The sequence below is a fragment of the Gorilla gorilla genome, chromosome 11 (genome assembly GCF_029281585.2).
Source record: "Gorilla gorilla gorilla isolate KB3781 chromosome 11, NHGRI_mGorGor1-v2.1_pri, whole genome shotgun sequence".
In the NCBI taxonomy this organism is placed as follows: domain Eukaryota; kingdom Metazoa; phylum Chordata; class Mammalia; order Primates; family Hominidae; genus Gorilla; species Gorilla gorilla.
In genome coordinates this window covers 62,394,145-62,418,769 of record NC_073235.2, presented here as the reverse complement: position 1 = coordinate 62,418,769, position 24,625 = coordinate 62,394,145, and the positions used below count along the sequence as shown (strand labels likewise).

Below are 24,625 nucleotides of genomic sequence, written 5' to 3'. Positions count from 1 at the left end.
TTAATTTTTGAATTGTTAGGTATCTATCTTTCATTCTACAAATTGCATAGAGTAATCTGGTAGGTGATTTATACATTACATTATTTCACTGTAAGAATGATAAAACACTAAAAAATCCTTTAAACCAAATAACTATTGAACTCACACATAGATGTCATCATATACTAACAATATTATAAAACAGGAGAACAATCGATGAAGTCACAAAATATACAAGGTGTCTTTGAAGGAATTGAGGATAGAAGGACCCATAAAGATTCTACCCAAATTCGCTTGTAGTGGCCTCATATAGCACAATGGTCCAAACCCTACTCCCCAAAAGGGAGAAGAACCCAGTGTCATTTATGGAATAAACAGAAGTTTCCATTTTTATTCTTGAATGATCGTCCCTTGTTACTGAACGATATTCTTTTACTTGCATTAAGAGGAGTTGTGCCAGAGAGTAGAGAATAAAAACATAAGACTTGGTTCCAGCTCCCACGTGAATGACAAGCATCCACATAATTGTCAAACAAAGGAAAACCTGTCAGGCATCCTCATTCTAACTGATAGAATCAGGGTTGGCTTCATGGAAGAGGTCTATTTGAACTAGACTTCAGGGAACAATATAATTTCCAAAAAGAAACAGTAGGGAGGCCGGGCACAGTGGCTCATGCCTGTAATCCCAGCACTTTGGGAAGCTGAGGCGGGTGGATCACCTGAGGTCAGAAGTTCAAGACCAGCCTGACCAACATGGTGAAACCCTGTATCTAATAAAAACATAAAAATTAGCTGGGCGTGGTGGGCACCTGTAATCCCAGCTACTCAGGAGGCTGAGGCAGGAGAATCACTTGAACCCGGGAGGCGGAGGTTGCGGTGAGCCGAGATCACGCCACTGCACTCCAGCCTGGGCAACAAGAGCGAAACTCCACCTCAAACAAACAAACAAAAAACAAGAAGAGGAAGCAGCAGCAGTAGGGAATAGATGCTGTAAGGGCTTATTCCAGTGATTATCATTTTTCACTATCTCAGGTGAAAGTAACCCCTGCAAGTCTTAGCATCTTTTTCTTTCAGAGCTTTTCATTCATCTCTCTTTAAGAAGAGAAGCAGGAAGCCTGATTGGCTCTTTTTCTTACAAAAGAGAGCAATTATGTTATTTTTGGAAAGTCTCTCACAGCTATCTTATCTCCATTTCCACTGCAACCACTAAAATTCAGGCTTCCATTATTGTTCCTCTAGACCTTTGCAAGAGTCCTGATCGATTTCTCTATCTCTTGTCTCCCATCAAATTGCTACCACTTTCAGACCAATATTATCAAAACAAGGCTCTCATTATGTCACTCTTTCCACTCAGAAACCTTTAGTGAGACCCAAACAACTGCCAAATCCGGTTCCCATCCCCTGTTTAGCATTCAGACAGGTGCCAAATAAGACCAGACTGAAGAAAGAGCAAGGCCAAGATCACAAAGAATGAAAGACCGGCATCATTAAGATGTTATCTTTCTCAAATTAGTTCTTAAATGCAGTTCCAATGAAAAGCCAAACAGGTTTTTCATGAAAGTTGGACACACTGATTCTAAAGTTCAGATAGAGGAGCAAAAGGGCAGGAATAGCCAAGGTAATTTTGAAGAGGAAAAACAAGTGAACTGTTTTGCTCTACCAGGAATTGAGCTTTATTCTAAAGGTATAATGTATAAAAATATTATGCTACTATTGGTGCAAAGATGGGGGGAATACATTTTAATGAAGCTATATACAGAGCCCAGATACTGTCCCATTAATTTATGGATGTGTATGTATGACAGAAGAAGCACTATGAATCAATGTAGAAAGGATAACTTGGGATAATTAAACATTTAACAATTTCTATTTTTCATCATAAAGCCAAATGTACCCCAGGTGGATTAAAAATCTAAAGGTGTAAAGGAAAATGTTTTAATGTTTACAAGAAAGTATGGGAGAATAATTTTATGATCTTCAAATAGGAAAGGAATTCTTAAACAAGGATAAAATGCATCATCATAAAGAAAAGATTTATACAGCTGAATAAATTAAAGCTTAAAATGTCTATACAATAAAAGATACCACAAAGAAAAAAGACAGGCCTCAAATTCGGATTGCTTGAGCCCAAGAGTTTCCTTGTCTATAAAGGGAGAGGACAGGGAGTGGACTAAGTGAATGAGTCTACCAATCTACTCCTTGTCCAGTCTCTGCTGTCACTGTTCGGTAGATATGCTAGTTGGGCATTTGCTTGTCTGAAATTCTTTCTAAAGTCAGGGGAGAAAATTCAGTTTATTCTAATAAGACGAGTTGCTCAATTTTTTGTTTTGCTTTTGTTTTTTAAGTGGTTGAATTATAACCTTATATTTGCCCTTTGAGGTCTACATCCATGACTACAGGCCTCAAGAGTTTACTTATGACCAGGAATAAATGCAGATCTTAATTGTTGTGGTGTAGTGAGAATTGTTTAAAATTTATTCTTTGACAAAGTCCTTATCTGGGCCTCCTGGGTCCTTCTTACTACACCTGGGACAATCTGTGGGCATCGTCATAATTGCAGTTTATATGAATCCATCACACTGGTTCTCTTCATGCCACAACTCCCCATGCGGTTGAATATGTTCCATGTGTTGTTTCTCTAGTCCACATCTAACTCAATTCTGGATGCTGTCTCAAGGTACAATTCTGTTGTATGTAAAATCAATATCATCAAGGTCCAATAAGGAGAACAAAACCCATGCTAGGTAGTTCAATTGAAGAAATCTAATATAGGGAAATAATGAGTTACAGAAGTGTTGGAAGAGCTAAAAATAAGTGCTTATGAGGCTACTCTGAAAGCAACGACTACAACAAGCTACTGACATCCATGGGGCCTGAGGACAGGGAAGGGATGTTATCAGTGCGGGAACCAGGCATACATTGTAGGAGCTAGAACGTTGGAGAACCCAAAAGGAGCTGGTAGCATGGCAGGGGTCGCCTGGTGGGAGTTGGAACACAAAGGCTGGGGCTTCCAGGCAGGAGCTAGAACCACAAAGAGGCACAGCCACTGCTTGGTCTTCTCCCAAAGCAGAGAGGAAAGAAATACCCTGGGTTCTACTCCTTCCAAATTCCTATCTCAGGCCATTGGCTGACCCTAACCAGAAGGAAACAGGCAAGAGGGGTCTGGGAAGTGCAAGCCACTTGGGATTCAAAGCAGAAAAGGGCAGGGAACAGATCGAAAAAACAGGTAAATAACCTGTACAAGAATGTGAAAAGGAAATACAAATAACCAATACACAGAGAAAAATATGTCCAACCTCATTAGCAATCAGGGTAATACAATTTTAAACCACTAAGAGATACCATTTTACACCCCACCAAAAATTTTACAATGCCAATGTTGATGAAGATGTTCAGCAGTGGGAATGCTTATGCACACCAATGGGAGTGTAAATCAGAAAGTTCATTGGCATTGTCCAATAATTGTAACGCTACACATACCCTATGCTCCAGGAATTCCATTTCTAGGACCATATCCTCAGGAAACTCTAGCAATGTGCAACAAGAGACAGGTACAAAAACTTCACAAGAGCATTAAGAGCAACAAATACAAGCTACCCAAATGGAAACTACCCAGCGGGAAACTACTCAAACGTCCCCCAACAAGAGGATGCATAAAGTGTCCTTTATTCTTATAATGAAATGTTACATAAAAATGAATGAACTACAACTACACACACCAACACAGATGATGTCACAGACAGAATTTAAAGCAAAAAGACAAGTGACAAAAAATACCCAACCCTTGAAATGATTCATTTACATAAAATTCAAAAATATGTAAAATTATAGGTACTCTTTAAGGAATGAATCATATATGGGAAAACGGTAAAGAAACAGTGATGAATAATTCAGAGGAGAGGTTACCTCTATGTGGGAGTAAGGTGAATATGATCACAAGAGGCCAACAAGCATAGCTATTCTTTTTTGGGGTATGATTTATTTTATAATTAAAAAACGTGACTTCAGAGATTCTAAAAGCTCCTTTTCCCCTCCTCCCTAATTGTGATTGGGAATAAAATATCACTAACACTCTCACACACTCATTCAAGTTCTATAGTTAGATTTCCATCATAGTGTCTTCACTTGTGGCTACTAACCTGGTCTAGGTATCAGTCTTCTCTGTGTTGTCTTAGTTTCCACATTTATAAAATGAGGATTATAGGAGTACTTACTTTGTAGGATGATTCCTAAACAAGAGAGTACATGGGAAATGCTTAGCACATGGTCTGGCTTCCAGTGGGTGGCAGACGTTTGTAATTTGTTTACACCATTGTCTCAGCCTGTAGCATCCTCATTGCCTCTATCTACTGAATGCTTCTCATCCAAGGACATCCAGTTCAATGCCTGAAAACTGCTGCTCCCACCCAAGCCAATTTTCCCCTCTTTTAAATGTCTAGACCTTCCATTGCCTGCATCATTTATGAGGTATTACTATATATTTACTTATTCATTCATGCAGCAAATCATATGCCAGGTATTAGGGACACAGAAGTGAATGAAGCAGGCATAGTCACTGTCTTCATGGAGCCTGCAGCCTGGTGAGGGAGATACACATTAAACAAATGAGCAAGCACAGAATGATCTACTCCAGCTGTGCTAAGTGCTATCAGGAAGAAGTGTGGGAAGCCTGGAGAACCTGTTATAGAGGAAGCTCACCTAGACTGTAGAGTCAAAAAAAAAAAAAATTTCTTTGAGAAAGTAACGTCCAAGGTGAGACCTGAAGGACACATTGCTTTTTATTGTCACCATTGACAATATTTACTGAGAATCTATAACCTAGGTGAAATAATCAGTGCACATGTCCCTGAAGAAAAACTCGTGGCAAGAGGTAATACATGTTAAATACCAAGTGAAAGGAATGCACACTATTAGGTAGATATTTGGAAGAAGGTTAACCCCTTGGTAGAAGTGTTTTACATAAAATGTCAGATCTAAACAGAAACTTCAAGAAAGGTTGGAACTAAGACAAAGGGAAAATGGCATTCTGGATATGCATATATGGGCAGAGATAAGAAAAGGCAAGACAGGTTCAGACAGGTAGCTTGAACCAAAGAGTGACATATGAAGGGAGTAAAGAGAAAGGGTCAGATTAGGCCAGGCACGGTGGTTCACAACTGTAATTCCAGCACTTTTGGAGGCTGAGGCGGGCGGATCACCTGAGGTCAGGAGTTCGAGACCAGCCTGACCAACATGGAGAAACCCTGTCTCTAATAAAAATACAAAATTAGCCTGGCCGTGGTGATGCATGCCGGTAATCCCAGCTACTCAGGAGGATGAGGCAGGAGAATCATTTGAACCCAGGAGGCGGAGGTTGCGGTAAGCTGAGATCGCGCCATTGCACTCCAGCCCGGGCAACAAGAGTGAAACTCCATCTCAAAGAAAGAGAAAGGGTCAAATTGTAGAGGTACTTGCTTTTTGTCTTAGAGTTTTCTTTTTGTATCATGGGCTTCTCTGGGATTCTCATGAAAGCCTTGTACCCTTCCTCCTCCTCCTCAAAACATAGTGCATTTATAAAGCTGCATAAAATTTCAGGGTTTCATAATTTCCCTTAAGTAGCATTTAGGAGCTCCTGCTATATGCAAATAGCACTGAAAGGATTTGAGTAGAAAAGTGGCATGTTCCAAACAGTGTTTAGAAGGATTCATTTGCCAGAGAGGATAATAACTGTTGGCAGTGAGGTCAACTGAGAAATTATTGCAATATAATGCAAGTAGGAGCTCATACGGCCCTAGGCTAAGGTGGTGGCCCTAGGAATTCATCCATCGATTAAACTAACATTTATTGAGAGCTTACTTTGGGACAGGCCCTGTGCCCAGTGTTGAGGATGTGATAATGAATACGGCAAGACCACTGCCCTCAAGGAGCTCCAAGCTGGGCAGGATCAGAAAGAAAGGCAGGCAGCCACAGAGGCAGAGGGGATCAGGTCAGTGGCAGGTTCTCCTACTCAGAACTTCCCACCATCTGTGCCTTAGAATAAATTCAAGGCCCTTCACAAAACAGACACAACTCACCTTTCTGCTGTCATTTCCACTGGCGCCCCCACCACAACCACTTTGATCTCTCTCGCAGACACACCCCCTGCAGGGCAGCTACCCTGGACTCTGGACTGTCTTCTGACTCTGCTTGCATTTTCTGGCCTCTGCCCTGTCACTGGTTTTCTCCCGCCAGCTGTGCCTGCTCAGATTCCTACCTATTCTTTAAGACCCAGCTAAGATGTTGCCTTCCTTCAACGTTTGTCAGAGTTTCCCCATTCATTCTGCCCTGTGTCACTGAGTGTGCCTGTATTAGGGTTCTCTAGAGGGACAGGACTAATAGGATACATGTATATATGAAAGGGAGTTTATTAAGGAGTATTGACTCATATGATCACAAGGTGAAGTCCCACAATAGGCTGTCTGCAAGCTGAGGAACAAAGAAGCCAGTCCGAGTTCCAAAACCTCAGAAGTAGGGAAGCCAACAGTGCAGCCTTCAGTCTGTGGCTGAAGGCCAGAGATCCCCTGACAAACCACTTTTATAGGTCTAAGAGTCCAAAAGCTGAAGAACCTGGAGTCCGATGTTTGAGGGTAGGAAGTATCTAGCACGGGAGAAAGGTGAAGGCCATGAGACTCAGCCAGTCAAGTCCTTCCAGCTTCTGCCTGCTTTTATTCTAGCCATGCTGGCAGCTGATGAGATGGTGCCCACCCAGATTGAGGGCCGGTCCACCTCTCCCAGTCCACTGTTAATCTCCTTGGCAACACCCTCACAGACACACCCAGGAACAATACTTTGCATTCGTTCATATCAATCAAGCTGACAATATTATCCATCACAGTGCCTCAGTCTCCCCAGTATTCAGGGGAGGGCAGAGATGTTGTCTTTTTGTCCTTCTGTTCCATGGCGTGCCCAGATCCTGTGATGGCAGGTGCTCACTATATCTATGGAACTGAAAGGCCAGACCCTGGGGAGAGGATAGAGCAGGTTTGGGAGCCAACTGTGAAACCTTGGCAGTGGGAGTCAGGAAGAGCAACCTAGGTCTTTGCATCCTCATGCAACAAGGATGGAGGCCACCTCAAGTACACATTATGTGCTCAGCAAAGACGGGATTTAAAAGTATAAAACATTCACATTTGAGCAACTTAGGTCATTAAGAATTTGGCCTCTTTATAATGATAGCAGTGTCCACAGGAAGAGAGTGAGTGGGACATGAAATTTCTGGTTATGCATGCAGACTTCTACATTTCTACCAGCTAATTATTATTATCATTAAATTATTAAGCAAAGAGCTTACTCGCAAAGGTCAACTTTTTATAAAGCATAAGTCATCCTTGGAAGTGTCGTTTGGTCATTCTAGTAATTCTTGCTTTTAATTCTTTAACAACTATGGGTAGAACTGCAGTGTACCATTATTCCACCTTTATTTGCACTATCAAAATACCCAAGACGTTGCCAAGGACGACTGAATTCTTAGGCTTGGCCACAGCCACCCACAGGGCAGGTGCTCACTTCCTCCTCCGGGGTAGAAGAGATCGTGGGTCCCTTTCCAGTCCAGGCTGGAATGGAGAAGTCGTCCCTGACCGCAGTGCGCCAGGCAGAGGCCAAGGTTCTAAACTGATAGAACCCACGCACCAGGGCGGTGCCAAGTCCCAGTAAGGGCCGCATCTCCCCAGCTTGGCTGATGAAGAGGCGGGGACCGAACCCTCCAGTGCAGGAGCCTGTGCGGTGCCTGGCTCTCCCACCGACCCGCACGTACCTCTTCCTCGTGGGTCCTACCCCACGCAGGTATCTAGCGCCCCGCCCTGTTCATTTCCCACACCTGGCCCGCTCCGCCCGGGGGCCGAGGAGACGCACGTCTGATTGGCCGAGGGCGGCGGGGGCGGGGCCGGGGCGCCCCCAGACGCCTAGACAGAGCTGCGGGCGGGGCAGGCCGCGCTCAGCAGGAGGGGCGGGAGCCGAGTGCGCCCGAGGACCCGGCCGGAAGGCTTGCGCCAGCTCAGGATGAGGACAGGCTGGGCGACCCCTCGCCGCCCGGCGGGGCTCCTCATGCTGCTCTTCTGGTTCTTCGATCTCGCGGAGGCCTCTGGCCGCGCAGGTAACCGCGGGCACGCCCGCCCCGCAGTCCGCTGGGTGCCTCGACGCCACAGCTCTGCTGCCTTCCAGCCTGGGGCAGGGCTGCGCCCCTGGGGCAGGTCATGGCTGCTTTGCTGTTGGGGCGGGGGGGCTCTGGAGCCGGAAGAGTGAGTCTCAGGGGAGGTCTGGCAGAGGAGGCGCCCCAGTGCCCTCGGGGGCCCAGAGGAGGGCCCGGTGGATGTGGGAGGACAGGGCCCTTCTGGTGCAGAGGGGACGCGGTGCACCGTAGAGTAGGCGCACTGAGGCTTTTTTGGCCGGGTGCCCTGCTCCGTCGTCGCCTCTCTTATAAAATGTTGCTGGAGTATGGGGTTCCCCATCTGCCCTCTTGCGTCCAGTCCCTCCCGTTCTCGCTTGTCCTTCGGCCCTTGGTCACCTTGGCCACAGGGCCAAGAGGAGCCTCCACCCACAGCGCCAAGGATTCCCCACGATTCCCGGATTTCACTGCGCCTACGGTGCGCATCAGGAAGGAAGTCAGGTTAAATAAACCATCTCCTCCGAAAGTGACCAAGACCAAGAGTCAGCTATGATGCCCTCACCCACCGCTTAGAGCAACAAACCTTTCTTCTCACTGGTTTATCAGCTCCAAATGACCCCGCTCCCCCAAGGCTGACAGCCTCACGCTGAAGGGCAGGTCGCCTGCTTGGGGACCTGCTGCCTCTCACTGCGGAAGCAGGACCAGAAACAGACAGCCTTCATTGATGTTCAGGGTAGTGCCAGCCCCACCCCACCACACCCCTTGGCAGCAACCGGTTGCTTTTACTTTCTCTTTTTGCCTGGGCGAGAGGTGTGCAGAGGACTTTGTTTCTTGGTTGGACTGCATCATGGGCACTCAATGGGCCACCCTCCACCGGCCACTTCTGTTATCGTGCCTGTATGAGGAAGGAAAAGATTGTCCAGGCAGTTTGAAAAACATTAAAAAATTGTTGGTGGCTCCTATTTTCTTTGCAGCTAAGCTAAGTTACTATCTGGTTTAGACTTCCTTCGGAGAGCGATGGGAAGAGATTTCTCAGAGTGTGAATGGCATCATCCTATCTACAGCAAGGACCTGACCTGGAAATGAACCCTGCTCTGAGTCACACTTCTCTATTCTCCTTTGACCCTGTGTGCTAGGAACTACCAAAAGAATCCTTTAAAATAAGATCCTTTATTGCCTTGATAATTTATTTTGCCTGCCCCACAATCCAAGGTGGAAAAGTTTACTGCAGCAACTAACTACAGTGAAAATGCACTAACTTTTCAATCACTAACCTCTTGGTTCCCATCGACATCTGCTTCAGTCCTGCTTTTATCTCCTTCACAAATTTCAGGATTTCCTTAATTCTTGCAATCTCTGCAATCACTGCCCTTTATCACTGACCCAAAGCGAAAAGCACCAGGTTTAACTCTGTACCCCCTGTGCTATGTCCCCACAAGTTTTGTTATCCTGTATCCTTCCTTACTCCTAGCAGCTACTCTGATCGATTTTCTCTCACCCTCAGAGCAGACTTGTGGCCTTGTTTGGGGAAGCACTGGAATTTTGAACCCCCAGCCATTTGGGTCAATTGTTTGGCAAGAGTGTCCGCTTCATGATGCTGGTGATGGCATGCACCTCGTCACATGTGCACGGCTAGGCTTGTGCAGGTGGCCTCTATTACCCAAACACTGAAGGAGCACCTCTGTGTCCCTGGGGAGATGCCAGGTGCTTAGTTTACATTTTTGTCTGCTTGGAGAGCTAACAGCTTGAAGTAAACCAATCCATCAGGGACTCCTGAGGTTTTCACCAGCCAACACCACCCAATCGTGCGTGAAGACTTTCTGACTCCCTGGACATTGCCATGGACTCAACTGTCACTTCAGGACCTGTTTTTGAACTAACAAACTTAGACTTCTGATTCTCTCTTGCTGCACCTACCTGTACGTTCTGAACACATGGTAGAGACTCTACAAAATGCTTAATATGTGATCTATGGACGGTTCCCCTGAAATTATAAATGCTGCCATCTTCATCCTTCTTGTTTTCCCAAGCTATTTCCCTATCCATTTGTCTGTGGTTATAAATGTCAATATCCAGCTTCTCTTTGAAATGTGTGAAGCTCTTTGGTCTAGGGACCAAAGGCAGGAATTATTTAGTGATCAGACAATAAGAAAACACTGAAAGAGATGATTTGCCTTTGATGGATGTAAAAATACTAAAAATTTATTTTCAATTTATGGTAATGCTACTTAGCCATTTTCTCTCAAACACCACTGGAGAATTTATATAAAATGAAGCATATACAAAATGCATCTAGGGGGTAATGAGGCTTCTCTTCATCAACTTCTGCCTTTTAGATTTGCCCCAATATTGTATTTGGAGGTAAATATTAAAACTCCATTGAGGACTGGTATAACGTTGTAAAGTGAACAAAACCCAGTAGAAAGCTATTGATAAAGAATCTATGTTATAAAATAAAATCTACTCTGTAATTACCTTTTCAAAGTATATTTCTAAAATAGCTTATATGCCCTTCTGTACCAAATTTTCTAAATAAGGGATTATGTTCACGCTTTCTCAGTGCTCCTTCCAGCTCTTCAACCTACTATCCCAATAAGTGTCGTAAGACTGAGGCAGTTTCAACAGCTCCTGCTAAGGTTAAAGAAAGATACGGGGAAGCATCATGAAAGGATAGGACTCTCCCTATCTAATGTATGTTTATACATACCTTATATATGGAGGCTAATAAGTTTCCTTTAAGTGTATCAATAATTAAGATCTGTACTAAGTGACCACTATAAGTGTCACATTGAAATTGCATACTTGGTTCAAACAAGGGATTAGTCTGAGAAAAACATCTATATTCAGAGATGTAGCAGTTTGTTAGGAAGTTTGGCAGCTCCACTTTAACATAGCTACTCCACACCTCTCCTGTAGTGTTTTAGTGTTTCAATCTCGGACTCCTAACTCCTGCTTTTTCCACTGTATAAAGAAATGTAGCTAATCCATTCGATTCTACAAAAATTTTGAAAAATCCAGAACTGCAAACTGCAAAGGAAGGCAAAGCTGCTGCTTCCCCAGTTCACCTGTTTGGGATCCAGCACACAAAGCAGAATGCCCGGGAAAGACAGCAGCAAGACTACAGGGCAGGAGAGGGGATGTTTCCAACAAGGGTGATGGGCACGTCTCCTGCAGGAGCAGACTTCTTTTTTCTTCTGTAATTTTTGATACTTTGGAATGCAAGATTTATTTTGGAGAGGCAAGAGAGAATACTTTGGAAAAGATGTAGATCAGAGATCTGAGTAGCCATTGAATTGTGGGAGAAGGCCATGAGAGAAAGTGTAAGTAGTAATCTTATAGCACATTTTCCTTTTTTGTTGACTGTCTTCCCAGCCTGTGTCCATCAAGTAGAAAATGGCAGAGGAATGTCAAAGAAGAAAGTGTGAGGGATGTGGCTGGGCATGGTATCTCATGCCTGTAATCCCAGCATTTTGGGAGGCCGAAGTGGGTGGATCACCTGAGGTCAGGAGTTCGAGACCAGCTTGGCCAACATGGTGAAACCCCATCTCTACTAAAAATACAAAAATTACCCTGGTGTGGTGGCAGGCACCTGTAATCTCAGCTACTTGGGAGGCTGGGGCATGAGAATCACTTGAACCTGGGGGGCGGAGGTTGCAGTTAGCTGAGATTGTGCCACTGCACTCCAGCCTGGGCAACAGAGCAAGACTCCATCTCAAAAAAAAAAAAAAGTGTGAAGGATGAAAGCTGCTATGGCAAACATCCTTAGCTGCAATCCTGTGGAATACTTTTAAAATTCAGATTTAAAATAACTTTAAGCTTTAAAGGATTGTTGTTGCTGTTGTTGTTTCTCTTGTTGTTGCTTCTGTTATTTAAAACAAAACAAAAAAATCCTTCCAAAGTTCAAGCTGCAGTGAGACTTAATTTTATAGTTATTATTTACATGGTAAAATTCCCCTCAAGTCACCAGTCCCTGGAATGGGAATTTTTAACTCTGAAAGTCTTTGAATTATTACTAGGAAAAGCATCTGGTGTTAGTGAAACCAGTGACTGTGAAGCTGGTATCAAAATGAAAGTGCCTTTTGGGAACCAAAATTTTACAGGTCTTTCTGCTGAACTCTGGTTCACTGACAGTGATTGCTTAAGCTTGTCTAAAATATTTCAGCTTTACTCTTATCAACATGATTTGTGCTGTAATTGTTTAAAATTTTCCTTTGTAAAATAACTAACCAAATTATCTGATTATAGTTTGTTGTAACAGATGTGAATCTTATTCCACAAACTCAGGTGTGCAAGAAACAATGCATTACTTTATTTTCAGAAAGCCAAATTAAATTTGATGCTGAGCTCCCATTCCACCAGGTTGCCAGAACTTCAATAATTGTCCTTACTGGGGTCTTTGCCAGCTCATGCAAAGTGCCAGGGGAACACTCAGGGAGGATTCTTCTTTAGTCATTGGATCCCGCTGGTTACCTCTGGGTTTTCCATTGTCCAAACCCACAGGATCTTGTATGTGGTGGCTCAAGACTCATCAGCCATCACTTTGGTAGTTCCTGGATTTTGGGGTTCAGCCTTCTTAGGTGATCCACACTGTCAATCCCCCCAGGCTTTCCCCAGGCCCTGTCGCCTTCCTGAGGGTGCCACAAGCCAGTGTATGGCTGGATAGTAGCAGACGACTGTGATGAAACTGAGGACAGTGGAACTGCCACAGTGGAGCTGGCCACAGGTTCTCCTGCCCTCAGAACCCAGACCTCTGTTTCTTCTTGTTTCTGTAGCCCGCTGTTCTGCTGCTCCCTCAGAAATGTCCCCATTTCCTCTGAGATACCTCAATGAATTTAGGCCTCCAAAAAATATCTAGGGGGAAGTGGTCTTTAAGAAAATTGTCCTTAAGTTTTCCCTTTTAGTGGCCCCACTAACTTGCCCTAAGGCAGAGGAGCACAGAGGCCTCACTATGTACTTGGATCTGAAGAAAGGAACATATATATATAGTGAACATGCTGTGTTAAGCATCGACTTTTCATGTAATAATTTACCCTGCCATAGTAGCTAACATGTAAGCAAGGCAGAATTATGGTCCCAACTAGACTTTTCATTGAGATGAAAACTAAAGAGCTTCTTTTATCTTATTAAATGAGAAGGGAAAAATCTTTCATGAAATAGCAACAACAAATATACATGCTACTCTACATGCTTTACATGGATTAGCTCCTTTCATGCTCACAACCATCATATGAAAACTGGAGCACAGAGGTTAAATGATTTGCCCTGATCCTATGGCTAACAAGTAGCAGGAGCAAAATATGGACCCAGGCGGACTGGCTCCAGAGCCCGTGTTCTGACCCTACACACTGCACTGCCTCTTGCTCACCACTGTCCCACCTTTTGTAGTCCCCTGCAGCTTAAAAAGAGTGGGAACAGACTGAGGATGGGAACAGTCCAGTAGTGCTCAGACTCTCCTCAGCAGGCAGGGAGCAAGGCACTTCAACCACATAATCTACAATCTGTCTGTCCATTTGACTCAGCTAATGACCCCTTCACCATCGTCCATGGAAATACGGGCAAGTGCATCAAGCCAGTGTATGGCTGGATAGTAGCAGACGACTGTGATGAAACTGAGGACAAGTTATGGAAGTGGGTGTCCCAGCATCGGCTCTTTCATTTGCACTCCCAAAAGTGCCTTGGCCTCGATATTACCAAATCGGTAAATGAGGTGAGAATGTTCAGCTGTGACTCCAGTGCCATGCTGTGGTGGAAGTGTGAGCACCACTCTCTGTACGGAGCTGCCCGGTACCGGCTGGCTCTGAAGAATGGACATGCCGTAGCAATCTCAAATGCATCTGATGTCTGGAAGAAAGGAGGCTCAGAGGAAAGCCTTTGTGACCAGCCTTATCATGGTGAGTATTAGAGAGGGACTTTGACCGATTTGCTGTTGTGCTTGTCACATGTGGCATTAAACATGCACAATTTAGTAAAAATAGAGTCGTACATTAGTAAGGGCAGTAAGTAAGCTCTTCAGTTCCAGGCACTGTGCAGTTACTTTGAGCGACATTCTTACAAGTCCATGGTATTTGCCTCTACTTTGCAGGTAAGGCTAAGAGAGATTAAGTGCCTTGGTTGAGGTCACACGGCCATGTTGTGATAAACCTGGGATTTCATCAGATAGATATGTACTTCTTATGATGGTCTTCTAAACCCTAGGGGAAAGGAAACATTAGATTTGTACAGGCTAAAAGTCAAATGATCTAATAATGTTGATCTTATTCTAAGTTTTAATAGAAGAAGAAAGGCCAGGAGTAGTGGTGCATGGTTGCGGTCCCAGATTCTCGAGAGACTGAGGCAGCAGGATCACTTGAGCACACAGGAGTTCAAGGCTGTAGTGTGTAATGATCACGCCTGTGAATAGCCACTGCACTTAAGCCTGGGCAACACAGTGAGACCCCCATCCTTAAAAAAGAAAAGAAGGAGAAGGAGGAAAAATATATTTTTTCTTGCCTATGGATTTTGAATAAAATGGGAATATTTTGAGTGGATTTTCTTATTTATTTTCATTTTTGCATGGCAACCAAATTTTGATGTTTATATTTATGATTCAGCATTTTAAGAGTGGAATTTTTCAGTTGCTTCCAAAAATAAGTATATTAATATTGCCTTGGGGGGAGCTGACCATGGACTTAGCTCTGAGTCTAGGGGCTGGATTGCAACTAATTTCTAAGTTAAAGAATGAGTAGATTTATTTTTTTAACCACTAAATGTAATTAGCTATCTCCCAAGCAAATATTTTTCATTATGTTGCTCTAAATTACACCAAATGTCGATATGCATATAATTATGTCCTCTAAGTCCTATTATTTCCCCTTGCCTTTCTTTACAAATTTCCCTAGCTTTACAGTGGCTTTCTTCTCTTAAAGATCATTTAAGCTAAATTTGGCCTCAAAGTCAGGATAGCAGCTTCGCTCCCATACTTTCCATTATCCATCTGCACAAGTTTTTCTTTCTAGCTTTCTATTTCCTAGTGAGGATGCAGGAATTATTCTGAGAATGTCAAGTTCTGTTGTGGAGAAATATTAGAGAATTAGAGATAGGGTTTCCCTTTTCATCAATCCCTGACCTTTGAATAGTTGACAGTCTGTTTCTGCGAGCCAGTTTCCTCCTAAAAGTAAAGCAGTTGCTTTCTGGATATGACTTAATGGCAAATTTAAATTCTGTGCCACAAAAGCCCTTCTCCAACTTGCCAACTAAGAGGAAACACAGAGCCAAACAAAATGCCTTTTAATTGGATTTAACTTGTTTCATTGTATTTGTCCAGGGATCAGAAAGGATAATTTTCTTGGTAGGGTTCTTTTAGTCTCCTGATCTAATTCTTTTGAGGGGCATAGTTGTAATCTTAAACTCCCTCAGTCCCCAGAGTGTCTTCATTTCAATATAACTGGTTTTCTTTTTTATCCTATGTATTTTATTTATGCATTTCTAATGTTCTTCTGAGACAGGGACTGTGGATTTCACCCAGCTGCCAAAGAGATCAGTAGCACAAAAAACGTTAAGGATCTACCCAGGGGACCACCCAGAGAGAGCTAAGCAATGCCACCAGCATAGCCCAAAGGCATGAAGTGTTTCTTGACCTTTTCAAATATAATATTTGAAACACTAAAGCTTTTTTTTAAGCATATATAGTTGTGACTAGTCAAGGCATACCTCAAATTTTAATTTGCACAGAAGCCGGGGCCAAACCTGCCACCTCTTCTCTGTTTCTGTCTGGGTGACTGGTACCATCTAAGTTCTACATGTCAGAAATCAGCAAGTCACCTGAGAGGTTTCAGGCTTGCCTCTTCCACCACTCCAATATAATCAAATATGAAGTCCTGGCAATTCTACCCTTTTCAATTTATGTATATCCCTTCTTGTTCTTAGGTTAGGGACTGCTGTCTTAAGTTAGGGACTTTCTCTAGGACTCCGCTCTCAGACTCTCGATACTGATTGTTGTCCCCACCTTCTTATCTAGCAGTATATAAACAAAACATACAAGATACCCGAGTCCCAACAAAATGAAATCCAAGGTTACCTAGTTTGTTACAGCAAAGCTAGGGCTCAAAACCAGTATTCCATTCCCCAAATATAGCTTCTTTCTTTCCCCCTTGGCTTTAGCAGTATAAACCAAGTTTTCACTTGTGATACAAGAACATTAATTTGTCACTGTGCCTTGGGTTGCCTCTCACCCCAACTCCTATCCTGTGCGAGTCGTCTTCATCTCAGAGAAAACTGAAGTTGTATAAATTTTATGAGTGAACTGCTTTTGACTAGCACCCAGGTGTACATTAATATCATTAAGATACCTTGATCTCACTAGCACTTTTCAAATTTTGAATGTTTGGTGAATTACGCAGAGGAAATGGACTTTTTGTGGCAGGGTGGCTGCAGAACTATCAGAATTCTGGGCAACTCTTAGAAGCCTGCCAACAACCTCTTTATCCATTGAAACTATTTTGTCTCATGTTACTGATGACATTAATTTGCTAGTTTTCTGCATAATCACTTCGTCTCACAAATTTGTAACTATTGCATAATAAAGCTGTTGTTTTAAGGATGCTATCACCATAAATTTGCACATTCAGAGAAGATTCTTCCCAGGAAAGTCTGTCTTGCTAAGGAAGCCCATGGTGTGTAAGAGGCCAGCATCAGCAAAGAATGTGTGGGAACAAAATGCTTAGTGAATAGTTGGCGTAATTTAGCTGCTTCTGGTGTGGTGGTTGTATGCTTATCATTCTTCAAAGCATATATTGTGACTTAGAGAGCTTATTAATTGAAGCCCAGCTTTGAGCTATGAAATTTAACTTGAAACTTGAGAAGGCACCCACTGATGTCACAAGTTGTCCTTATAGGTCAAGAGTCTAATCAGAGAGAGCCCATTCTCATCCCTGTCACTTGCAGCTGAGTGCCTGAATGTATCACTTGACTACTCTGCAAAAATGGGGATTTCCCAAACAAGTATAATACTTCCCCTATGATCTCACAGGTTTATGATAAAGAACAAATGACAGAAATGTATACCAAGGCACTTTGTATTCCAAAAATCAAAGGTTTTAGAAAAGAAAACTGATGGTTCTACAAGGAACGGTCTTTGTGTTCAGGGATTGTCCTCTTAGGTTTGTAATATGGGAAGAGAAACTGGTCATGAGCTGTTGGGGGGGTTTTGATGTGGTTAAACTGAAACATAGGTAATAAGCAGAATCCTTATAAAATATAAGGTCAACATACTCTTTAACAGAAGTACCCTTTTGAAAACTGTTTATATGACATAGCAAAAGAAAACCAGTGATCTTTAAAAGACTATTTGCCAAGAAAAGCATCCAGATTATTATTACCTTTTGCTATAGTTCTGCTTAATACATTCTAAGCTGTTAAATGGCCTCACACTTTAGTTAGATGGACACTTGAGGAAAAGAAAGTAGAATCAAATACTGTCTTAAGCACACTTTTAAGCAAATCTGTGAGACATTTTGAGGAACCCTAATTGCCTGGTAAACAGTGATAAGATCTGATTACTATGATTTACCTAATGGCCATTATTTGATCTGTTAATGACCGAGGTTTTTAGCAAATTGAGGACCGAGGTTTTGGCAAATTGTGACAGAAAGAGATACAGGGATAGCTGTTCTATAAAAACACCTTTCCAAGACAATTAGTATTGATATAAGTATCAAACACTCTTTCCAGCATTTCCAGGCATATTTGAGGTTGGAATCACTTTTCAGTTCCTCCCCATGTACCAGGGAAAATGATTAAAATAAAAGCTATGTCTACTACCTCACTGGCCCCCAGCCGGTCACATGACTGCCCCATTGAAGCTGCTGCTTCTTTCACACCCCAAATTACCATGCCTTGTACCTTCCCAAGAATCTACTCAGAAATTCAGCAGCTCTTCCTTTTACTTCCTCAAAAACCAGTCTCAATTCTACCTCCAGTCTCTGAACAATGGGACTATTTGTCCATCTTTCTAATGCCGCAGGTGGTTCCAAAGTCCACACCCACCCTCAGTGGTTCCAGGGTATTTTTCTGGCTCCAACACTTTCTAAAGAAAAGAAAATAGAGGTAAATGTAACCTCAGCCAGGGCACCCTTTCTGGTGAAGTGCTCTGCGGCCCACAGCAGAGTTAGTAGACCCTCACCTGATCAAGCCAGGCTCTTTCAGCTCCTCATCACACCACAGTAAGTGAAGCTTCACATGGTTGATCACTGAACGCTATCCCCAATTTGCAAAAGCAGAAACAGAGGCTACTAGAGGTTGGATAGCTAGCCCACAGGCAAACAGTGGGTTAGCAGGGAGCCAGCATTCATATCCAGACCTGACAGCACCCATGTTCTGAATTCCTACACTCGGATACTGTATTCTAAACAACGTTTCTTTTAAAAACAGTTTTAGAAATTAGCCAACTGAAGCTGACTACCCAGTTTTTAACTCTCTTTTCCCCAACTTCCTCTCCAACCCAGAGATCTATACCAGAGATGGGAACTCTTATGGGAGACCTTGTGAATTTCCATTCTTAATTGATGGGACCTGGCATCACGATTGCATTCTTGATGAAGATCATAGTGGGCCATGGTGTGCCACCACCTTAAATTATGAATATGACCGAAAGTGGGGCATCTGCTTAAAGCCTGGTATGTATGGGCTGGTAAATTTTATGTGAAAAGGTAGTACATTTATATGAGGCAATAGGGAGAAGGAAGAGTTCAAAGTGACTCAAAAGTGACTGCAAAAATATTACCCCCGATAAGAAGTGTATGTTTGGAGGAGAAGAGAGAGGTAATGTGTAGCCATGAATTTGCCTTCAGAAGCAGGCCCGGAAGTGAACCAAGGCGGATGGTGTCATGGAGGAGGAGGAGGGAGTGTTCCATAGCACAGACACCCCAGGGAGAGGAAGTGTGGAAAAGGCATGCACAATTAGGAAATTGCTGCTGACCTTTAGTAGTTTCAGAAGACTAGAGGGGGTAGAAGCTGGGTTGTAGTGGAATGAAGCATGAACTGAAGGAAGTAAGCCTCGTAAGTTTCACGGAGCAGAAGAAGAGACAGTTGGCAAAGGACAAAATTGCAACAAATTTATGTAGTTACAATCTCATTTGGCTTTATTGCAATTCTAGAATCAGGCAACACCTCATTTCATAAAATAGACTACTGTAAGTGTTCCAGTTCGTTGAACAGAGGGGATTGGCTTTGTAGACAGAAAAAGGGCTGAAGAAAGCAAAAACAAAAACCAAAGAGTGGATTGGTCATTTCAATTTAACTTTCCTTGTAAGAGCAATAGAGAAATAATTGATTGGTTAACATCAGGTGACTTCAGGTTAAGCATTAAAACAGAGGGAACTTCATTATCAGGCCAATTAAAGATTGAAACTGGCCTGTTGGGGAAATTAGGCAGTTGTCTGTCTCTCCTGATTTCTCAAAAGACCAGATGACAACTCTGTTTCAGTTTGGTGATGTGGAACTTTGGCATGGGTGACTCCATTTTGATTTTTGAGTCCTAGATCAGGAGCTTAGTCCAAAACAGTGGCCTCCTATAATTTTTATTTAAAAAAGCAAAGGGTAGTTTAAGAAAGAGATCAGTTGGAAAACACTTTTAGAATGGTGAAGTCTTAAGTATGTTTATGGCCTGAAGCAAAGAGCAGGAAAGAGAAGAGACAGATCTTCCCGGCTCAAAATTGGTGACACTGTTCCTTCCACCATTCCTGTGTGTTTGTCAGAGTGCTTTTTCTCGTTACTTTTTACCAGAAGCAAACTGTTGAGGATTTGCTAAAGAATTTGCTGTTCTTTAGAAAGACAGAGAGACCAAAGTAGCAATTACATCATTATCTGGCACATAACTGAGACACAGTTTCTCACCAATTAGGTGAGAGTTACAGGGGATCATGGTACCTGACATGTGATAGGTACTCAGAAAATATTACTTAATGGACAATGGGTTGAAAGAATCTATAGCAAAGAGAAAGGAAAGAGCTCCAGACCTAAGTAATAATAGTTAATACTTAACAGGGCTCTGCCAGGTGTCAGATACTGTTTCAGGCTCTCAATATATATTAACTCATTCAATCCTCACAGCAACCCTGAAAGGTACCATACTTTATCCCCATTTTACAGATGATCACAGTGAGGCACAAGGGAGATATGTAACTTGCCTAAGATCACACAGCTAATAAATATCAGAACTAGAATTCAAACCCAGGAAGTCTGGCTATGAAGTCCTTGTCCCAAACAGCTACACTAGGCTGACTCATTAAGTAGCTAGCCAGGTGGTATTAGTAATGCTGATCCCTCCTTCGGGAATGTGAGCTTCAGAATGCAGAGTTCTAAGCAACTTGGAGAGATTATACTGGGCTAAGACTTAAGATTTCAGGGTGCAACAGAATCACATGGAGAGTTTGTTAGAACACAGATATCTAGGGCCCAGAGATTCTGATTCAGTAGATTTTTGGTGGGCCCCCCCAAATTTGGCAAGTTTCCAGGTAGTGCTGATAATGCTGGTCTGGGAACCACACTTGGAGGATTACATATCTAATTAGAGGCCCAGGCTTCTCAACACCTGTAACCTACCTACTAAAATAGAAAAAGCCAGTATTTTCTTCAGCTATAATTGATAATAAGCAGAGTTTGGTCAGCCAGGTATCAACTTCATTTAACTCTCCTTATCATTTGGATCAGAAATTTAGATGTGAAAGGTTGCTTAGAGGTAATCCAATGTAAACCCCTGTTTCTCAGGTGAGAGGCAGCAGGCCCAGATCAATAAAATGACCTGTCAGGGTCAGACCACATTTTTGTGGAAACTGGTGAAGGATTCTTTATCCTCCTTCCCCACTGTACATATTTACCCCCACTGTACCTTGTGCCTTGACAGGAATATATCTTGGTGCCTTTAGCCTCCTGTGGGTGTTGTGTGTGTGCTGGGGCTTTGGGGGTGTGACACATACAGTGGTGTTAATGCATGCATATGCTTCCTAGAGTTACTTTTTATGGAAGAAGCAAGAGTAAGTTTCTCAAACCTGAGGGCTGCTAAATCATGGAGGTCATGTTGTATAGCAAACACACTGCCATCCCACTCCTGGAAGCTTCTGGATTTACAAGTGTAGGGCCTCAGTGGTAATAATGAACCTTTAGACAACGTGCTTTCAAATCCACCCTATTTTGTTTTTATCAAATGTCAGAATCTCTTTTGCTATTTATCTTATAGAAAAATAGCTGAAGCAGCAGGATGTGCCATCAGAGGATCAACAAGACCAGTGCCCTCATTATAGCTCTGTCACAGTCACCTCTAGGTCTTTGTTCCTGTCTGTGAAATAAGGACATTAGACAAGATGATCTCTAAAGGCCCTTCCAGCTTATAGGATCATGAGTATAACATCTGATATGTAACTGGCTATAGGAGGCCTTTTGGAAAGTCCCCCAGTTGGAGCCTGGGATGCACTTGACACAGCCTGCATTGGACTTCCCCTCTTGTGGGGAGTACACAGGGGGCTCTGAATATATTTTGAACCAGTTGTTTCAAAATTTTTATATCTCATTCAGGAAACAACTTGCAGTTTCTTTGTCTGAAATTATGCATACTCTACAAACACATATGTATATATGTTTATATGCACATATATACACACATATACATATATAATGCGTATGTAATGTGAATTACATATTATATATTCAATTCTTTATTAAAGTATTAAGGAGAAATTTGGACATAGTTTCCCAAATAAGGTAGTCACTTGGGCTCAATATCTTGGCCATTTAAGCAGCATGTCTGTGCACACACATACACATACAGTGGTTTCTATGCAGGCTGTGGGCAAACCCTCTGTCGTCTGCCACTATGTTCAAATGAGCTTGTTTTCCATTAGCTCAGTGTTCACAACATGTGCACACTGAGACTCATATCTCAGGCAGAGGGCAGTCAGGGACATGGGCGAAAACACAGCATTGTAATTGATAGGGATAAAAGGAGAGTGGAAAATAAGAAAGAGTGGAAGATTCAACCAGCTAGCCTGAGTCATTTGGTGTGTCATGATTCCAATTTTATTGTGATCAAAATGTGGTCTAAGTGAGTGATGGCAGTCTCCATTTGGGCATATCCTAAGAGTATGCAAATTGACTTGCAGTATTTCTAAGCATTCTAAGTAATAGAAAACATTATGTCCTTACTTTATGATCACTAACGTGTCTTTATCAACAGAAAACGGTTGTGAAGATAATTGGGAAAAGAACGAGCAGTTTGGAAGTTGCTACCAATTTAATACTCAGACGGCTCTTTCTTGGAAAGAAGCTTATGTTTCATGTCAGAATCAAGGAGCTGATTTACTAAGCATCAACAGTGCTGCTGAATTAACTTACCTTAAAGGTAGATTTTATTTGCATGTGATAGAGCAAATTGGCTAAAATTGTAAAGGTACTTCTTCTTCCGTTTTCATATCCAGATGTGTTTCTTTGTATGTATCTTTTCTGACCTCTCTTGGGATTTAAACTTCTACACTGAAACCCATAAGCAAAAAAGTACTGAATGTAATCATATTTCACCATTGAGAAATGTATCTTGTGATGGAAACTAAACAGAGATTGATGTTCAGAAAACAAGGTTGGGTAGCAAGATTAAACTGCTACCCTAATCCTAAATGAAAGGATTTTCAAAAAGCGAACAATTAAACTCTTTGAACATTGAAAAATAGAGAATTAAAGGAAGGGAAGGAAGATGGTTAAGTTACACTAGATGGCCTCAGTAAACGTCCTTACATTGAGTGAAAGGGTACAGTCCTCAGGGGCAAGGAGTGTTTTACTAAATCTTAAAGTGGATTTAATAACATGGACACAGAATGGGTAGGACTTTGTTTTGTTTTGTTTGGGGGATGGTAGTGGTAATTTTTTAATTTTTAATTATGAAAACTTAATAGATAAGAATAAATAAAAACTTTAAAAGACCATTTATCCTATCATAAGAATTGAAGGATCACCTTGTTAATTTCAATAACAAACCCTATTGGAACTTTGATTGGAATTGTATTGAATCATAGATTCATTAAAAAGGAATTGGCTGGGTGCGGTGGCTCACACCTGCAATGCCAGCACTTTAAAAGGTAAAGGCAGGAGGATTACTTGAAGCCAGGGGTTTGAAACCAGCCTGGGCAAAGTGAGACCACGTCTCTACAAAAAAAAAATTTTTTTTTAATTGGCTGTTGGCATGTGCCTGTAGTCCCAGCTGCTCTGGAGACTGAGGTAGAAGGATTGCTTGAGCCTGGGAGATTGAAGCTGCAGAGAGCTATGATGGCATCACTGCACTCCAGCCTGAGTGATAGAGGGAGACCTTGTCTTAAAAAGGAGATATACCTAATGCTAGATGACGAGTTAATGGGTGCAGTGCACCAGCATGGCACATGTATACGTATGTAACTAACCTGCACAATGTGCACATGTACCCTAAAACTTAAAGTATAATAAAAAATTTAAAAAAAAAAAACAAAAAAACCCCAGAGTATTAAAAATTGCTTTTAAAAAGCCAACAATAAAAAAAATAAAAAATAAAAATAAATAAATAAATAAATAAAAGGTATTGCAGTTTCAATATTGTCTTCTCAACCATGAAAATGATATGCTTTTCTATTTATTTAGGACTTCTTTTATGTACTCAGTAAAATTCTATAACTCTTTCCATAGTCTTGTATATCTTTCAAAAGAAACTATATAAACAGATATAAAGGCTCAGATAATAATAACAAAATATTATATTTAAAAATCAAGGAACCTAAGTTACTGAGTCCCTGATGAGTTATTCTTTGAATGAAAGACAAATAATTGTAATATATGATAATGATGATGTGCCAGACAGACTACTAAATGCTTTTTATACATTATCTCATTTCATCCCATCTAACTACCTTATGAGGTGGACGTTATTGTTATCCTCATTTTGCAGGTGAGGAATGCGAGGCTCAGAGAGGAAACATAACTTGTCCAAAGTCACCCACAAGTATTTAGCAGAGCCTAAATTTGAAGAGTCAGTTTGACTTGAAAACAAATTGTATCACACATATAAATGGAATCACCTTTTATAAGGCTGTAAGTTCTTTGCAGGCAGAAATGGGTCTCATGGGTTGTTTTTCACTTTTGCACAAAGCTGTAAGCTTTATTGCTATATATTAAGCAAACATGTATTGTCTAAGTAATTCAGATACATTCTGTCACACTATTTTATAATAACTGGAAATATTTGATAAATGCTTACTGTAAGCAAGCCCTACTTTCTCCAGATAAATCCATTAATCATTACTACAACCTCATCAAACAAATGTTTTATCACTAGATAAGGAAATTGATCCTTAGAAATAATATACCCAACAGCATACAGCTAAGAAGTATCAGATTGGGATTTGAATATCAACATATAGAATTGCAGAACTCTATTTATGTGAAAGAGGGTCTCAATATGTTGCCCAGGCTAGTGTGCAGTGGATATTCACAGGTGTGATCAGAGCACACTATAGCCTCAAACTCTTGGGCTCA

At 41.9% G+C, this 24,625-nt stretch overlaps 1 protein-coding gene across 2 annotated transcripts in view; it reads left to right on the top strand.

The window, feature by feature from the left end:
• Window positions 1-7,894: 7,894 nt before the first annotated feature.
• The window catches only part of LY75 (lymphocyte antigen 75), a 102,945-nt gene continuing 86,214 nt past the window's right edge, over window positions 7,895-24,625 (top strand). Inside the window, exons 1-4 of one of the 2 annotated variants that reach the window (XM_004032692.3) lie at window positions 7,895-8,089; window positions 13,621-13,992; window positions 18,583-18,753; window positions 22,308-22,472. In XM_004032692.3, coding sequence (XP_004032740.3) covers window positions 7,996-8,089; window positions 13,621-13,992; window positions 18,583-18,753; window positions 22,308-22,472 — 802 coding nt within the window. In that variant the 5' untranslated portion in view covers window positions 7,895-7,995. The remainder of the gene's footprint in view (window positions 8,090-13,620; window positions 13,993-18,582; window positions 18,754-22,307; window positions 22,473-24,625) is intronic. The other variant, XM_055379052.2, reaches the window with a different exon arrangement.